The sequence below is a fragment of the Hordeum vulgare genome, chromosome 7H (assembly GCF_904849725.1).
Source record: "Hordeum vulgare subsp. vulgare chromosome 7H, MorexV3_pseudomolecules_assembly, whole genome shotgun sequence".
In the NCBI taxonomy this organism is placed as follows: Eukaryota; Viridiplantae; Streptophyta; class Magnoliopsida; order Poales; family Poaceae; genus Hordeum; species Hordeum vulgare.
The window spans coordinates 550,658,875-550,663,735 of record NC_058524.1 but is presented as its reverse complement, the minus strand read 5'-3'; the positions used below and the strand labels follow the sequence as shown (position 1 = coordinate 550,663,735).

The following is a 4,861-nucleotide window of genomic DNA, read 5'->3' as shown; positions in this document are numbered from 1 at the left end:
TAGTTTAGTCCATATAGGTATCTCTTCTGAGCTTGTTCGAATTCGTGAGTATTGAGTCTCTCAATAATATCAGCAGGATCTAGTAACTTGCAGTCTCTTCGTTCTTGAATCATCAGAACGAGTGTATCGAATGAAGAATCAAGAGATCTCAGCAGTTTCTTCACCACCTCATGGTCGGTGATGTCTCTGGCTCCAAGACCTTTTAGCTCAATGGAGATATCAGTGAGGCGATCGAAGGTTTGATGATAGCTCTTATTATCGAGTCTCTTGAAGCAGTTGACGAGATTGCAAAGAACATCAACTCGAGAGTCACATTGAGTAGACACTCCTTCGTTGACCTTGGACAGTCTGTCCCAGATGAACTTTGCAGATCCCAAAGCACTCACTCTGATATACTGACCTTTGCTCAGATGGCCACAGATGTTATTCTTCGCTTGAGAGTCGAGTTTCTTGAATCTCTTCACATCAGCAGTGTTGATAATTGGGGTGTCAGAGGCAACACCATTTTCCAAAACGTACTAGAGATCGTTGTCAATTGCTTCAAGGTGCATGCGCATCTTGTTCTTCAAGTAGGGGTAGTCCGTCCCTTCAAAGGTAGGACAACCTGCAGTGACCTTGATTATATCTGCGGTCGACATAACTAAAACTCCAGGTGATCAAACCAAAATCACACAAAACAAGGGATTACCTTGCACTGATATTAATTAAAAGTGCGTTATATCGACTAGAGGGGATGAATAGGCGATTTTTATGAATTCATCACTAAGTAATTTCCTTGTGAGGAAATTGCTCGGTCATGAATATCGTGCAACGGATTAAAGACTTAGGAAAACGTGTAACATAGCAACAACATAGACTCCATGATGAAATGGAACATACAATTCGCACAAGCAGCGTGTTCAGGATATGTAGGTGAAGAACAAGTGAAGTGAAGAATTTGTGGCGAGGAAATAGTGAAAGTCTTCACTCAAATTCTTTAAACAGTAACGATTAATTTCATCAACATATGAATGAGGAAATGAAAAGGTTGAGGAAATAGAACCAGATACTTGGTGAAGAAAATGATTTGATGACCCAGTTTCAACTGTTGTGACAGTTGTACGTCTGGTTTAGAACGATTTGGTATTTAAACCAAATGACACACATTCCTTACCGTATTCTCCTTCACCTAAGGACACACAGTCCTCGCCTAACATTCGTGGTAAGTCTTGAAGCAGACTTCCAAGCCTTTACGAACTCACAGAAAAGAAAATTTAAAACCCACCGAAATCCTTTTGTAACTCCTCTATGAACATTTAAATCTGGATTGATTCAAAGTTTTAAGAGAAAGAAAAGGAGAGCGGTTGGTGTGTGTATTTCCACTTTGAACAGTAGAGATGGATCATGACTGATTGGCGGATCATTCCACAGCACTGCCTCGATAAGCACAAAAAAAAAATCGTTGTGCTCGATGCACTCGATCAGTCTAAACAGAAGACACGATCAACGGAGCCGAGTCGACGTAACACGAGGGAGGGTCAGGCATCACCTCCGCCTCACCCACCGCGCTCTCCAGCATGTGCACCACATGGTGCATCGTCGGCCGGAGCGACGGGTTGGGCTCGATGCACCAGAAGGCCACGCGCGCGAACCTCTCCACTCTCTCCAGGTCCGCCGCCGCATCGTCGTCGTCAGGCAGTATGAGCTCAGTCCTCTGGCTGCTGACCAGCTGGATCGCCCACCCGAACAGCGTGACCGTCTCGTCCCCGCCCTGGTCGACCAGCGGGTCATGGCACTTCCGGCAGCAGATCATCTCCAGCAGCACGACGCCGAAGCTGTACACGTCCACCTTGGTGTCCACCCGCGCGTCGCTGCGGAACCACTCCGGGGCGATGTACCCCCTGGTGCCCCTCACGTTGGTCACCGTGGTGTGCACCTGCTGGTTCCCCAGCAGCCTGGAGATCCCAAAGTCGGTGATCTTGGGGGCGCGCGCGCCGTCGAGGAGGATGTTGTCCGGCTTGATGTCGCAGTGCATGATCGGGGAGGCGCACCCGTCGTGGAGGTACTCGATCCCCCTGGCGATGCCCAGCGCCGCCTGGGCGCGCCAGCTCCATGGCGGCCGCTCCGGCTTGAAGAGGTACCCCCGGAGCGACCCTCCCGGCATGAACTCCAGCACCAGCATCCGGTGCTTGCCTTCCTTGCAGTACCCGATCATGCGGACCAGGTTCCGGTGGTGGATCTGCCCGATGGACTGCACCTCGTTGCTGAACTCCCTCTCGCTGTACTCGTTCGAGTTGACGAGCCTCTTCACCGCGATGAGGCGCCGCCGGGGGGACTTGAGCTCGCCTTCGTACACCTCGCCGAAGCTCCCTTTCCCCAGGAGCTTCTCGAAGCCGTTGGTGGCCCTGTGGAGCTCCTTCCAGCTGAAAGCTCTCACGCTCAGCAACCCCTCGCTCTCTCTCTTCTTCTTGGTCAGGCAGTGCCTTGCCAGGAAGCCGCCGGGGATGGCCAGCAGCACCAAGGCCACGCAGGCTGTCACGGCTGCTATGGTTCTTGTCCTCGCCGGCATCCTCGCCGGAGGATTATTGCTTCGCCGAACTTTGATCAGTGCCTTCGTGGTGACGTCGCTCGCCTGACGCCCGTTTGTCAGCGCCGCCATCTCGGCGCAGTCGGTCCCGCCGATCATCAGCGCGGCGGTGCAGTAGCAGTCGTTGAGGCAGTAGTCCCGGCACTGGTCCTCCGTCACTGACGTGAACTTCTTGTAGTAGATGGATGTCTCCCAGGTGGTGTTGGGCAGGTCGACGAGCGTGTACTCCTCGGCGTTGTTCTCCCCGTCGCAGCTCTGCAGCGCGAACTCCGGCGTGCAGCCGCTGTCCGTGTGCTGCGCGTCTGTGTACGTGTACCCGGTCGGGCACACGCAGCGGAGCCGGTCCTTCTGCTCCGTGCAGTACGACCCCGGGCCGCACACGCCCTGCAGTCCGGACGTCCTCTTGTTGCAGGCGTCGCTGGGGAAGGCTCCCGAGACACTCCACGACGTGTTGCCACCGCCGCCCAGGACGTTCTTGGCGCGCGCGTAGGCACGGACGACGCCGTCGGGGTCCATCCTGGCGAACCTGTAGAACTTGCCGGTCGCCACCGGCGGTGGCGATATGAGGTTCTGGACGACGCCGTTGTGGAGAGTGGAGCTGAGGCCGCCCTGGTCGTCGAAGGTCACCGTCGTGTTGCCGCTGGAGCTGTCGGTGTGGGCCTGCCAGTAGGCGTTGTCGGGGCTGTTGCCGGTGAGCAGGTCCACGTAGAGCACGACGTTGCCGTCCGTCTGGACGCCCATGGTGAACCGGCCGGTGGTGAACTCCGCGTCCGCGCGCCTGGAGATGAGCTTCCCCTGGGACCGGGCGTCCATGGTCAAGGACTGGCCCGGCAGCAGCGTGTCCGTCGGGTACCAGAAGCTCGCCCACAGCACGTTCTCCGGGCTGCTGCCGTCGCCGAGGAACTGGAGGTTGCCAGAGTCGAGGAGCGCGAGCACGGACCCGCGCTTGAGGCCGGGGATCGGCGCCCTCCAAAGAACCCGGTTGCCGCCGTCGGCGGTGTCCGCGAGCGCCAGCTGGCCGTCGGCCGTGACGCTGAGAGCGGACTGCGCCGTGGCGAGGGCGGCCGACGAGTAGGTCGACGACTGCCTGGCGAACCACACCACGGACTGCAGCTGGGAGGAGCTGCCGTCGTCGCCGGAGCCGGAGCGGAACCATGTGGCGAGGAGGAACTTGCCCGGGCTGGAGTCGTCGAGGGAGCGGAAGCCGAAGGCGAAGACGCCGGACGGGCTGGTGATGTAGTTGGGCGGCGTCATGGGGACCCCGGCCGTGAGGTTGGTCCGTGCAGCGGCTACGTGGCCACTTATTAGCACTGCAAGGAGCGCGGCAACGCCGGCGAGGAACAGAGCGGGGGAAGGCGGTGCCATTGTACGTTGGACGTGGGAGCGAGCGGAAGGAGCTCGATGTAATAAATGCTACTGACTCTCCCCTCAAAAAAAAAAAATGCTACTGACTCGGGCCCCATTCGGTGACTCCGATTCCTCGTCAAGATGTGCGTGTGGAACCGCCACCGTGTGATGCATCAGTTTATATCTGATTTTTCGAGGAAATGACGTGCGGCTCCACACGTACGCCCCCAAGTCGTGTCGCGTCTTGGCCTTGCGTAGCAGGCTAACCTCAGCCGCGGAAAGTTCACAGCCGGCTGAAAGAAAGCGAACTTGATTTAGTGCACGGGCATGGCGGTCACAAGATCACACGTGATTCTTAACCTATGCTGTCTTGGACGAGGTCGTCTCGATGATGCACGGGCACGTACAAAGATCACATCTAAGTTTCTTAGAGCATTTTTAACGGCCGTATAAAACTTCCGCTCGCAATAAAAGTTTTAGCATTGTTATTGTAGCATATTATTATATACTCCCTCCGTTCCTAAATATAAGTCTTTTTAGAGATTTCACTAAATTACTACATACGAAATGAAATGAATGAATGTACATTCTAAAATATGTCTATGTACATCCGTATGTAGACTTATAGTGAAACCTCTTCAAAGACTTATATTTAGGAACGGAGGGAGTAAGAACTAACATTGTTTTTTTCAAATGTCAAAAACGCATGTTTAAAGGAACACGCACTGCAAATTGTGAAACGAGCATGATAACGTTTTTCTCAGATGTCAAAAACGCGCGTTTAAAAGAACACGCACTGCAAATTGTGAAACGAGCATGATAACGTTTTTTAATGTGTGTTTAAAACATTTTAGCCTATGCAGTATTTTAAGCCTTTGTTGAAGTTATTCGATGTCAAAAAATAGATTTTAAACACGCAAAACTGTTTTCGAACGCCTATTAAAGGCG

General features: G+C 53.9%; 1 protein-coding gene across 1 annotated transcript; it reads right to left on the bottom strand.

Annotated features, from left to right (window-relative positions):
- Nucleotides 1–1,317: 1,317 nt before the first annotated feature.
- On the bottom strand, nucleotides 1,318–4,056 carry LOC123410527 (G-type lectin S-receptor-like serine/threonine-protein kinase LECRK4). Its single transcript, XM_045103475.1, has one exon. It carries the CDS (start codon nucleotides 3,929–3,931, stop codon nucleotides 1,466–1,468), a length of 2,466 nt encoding a protein of 821 aa, XP_044959410.1. The 5' UTR covers nucleotides 3,932–4,056; the 3' UTR covers nucleotides 1,318–1,465.
- Between the last annotated feature and the right edge of the window lie 805 nt (nucleotides 4,057–4,861).

Bases quoted from the DNA above. Each gene is read 5' to 3' on its own strand.
- LOC123410527 (XM_045103475.1), bottom strand. From the start codon at position 3,931: ATGGCACCGCCTTCCCCCGCTCTGTTCCTCGCCGGCGTTGCCGCGCTC.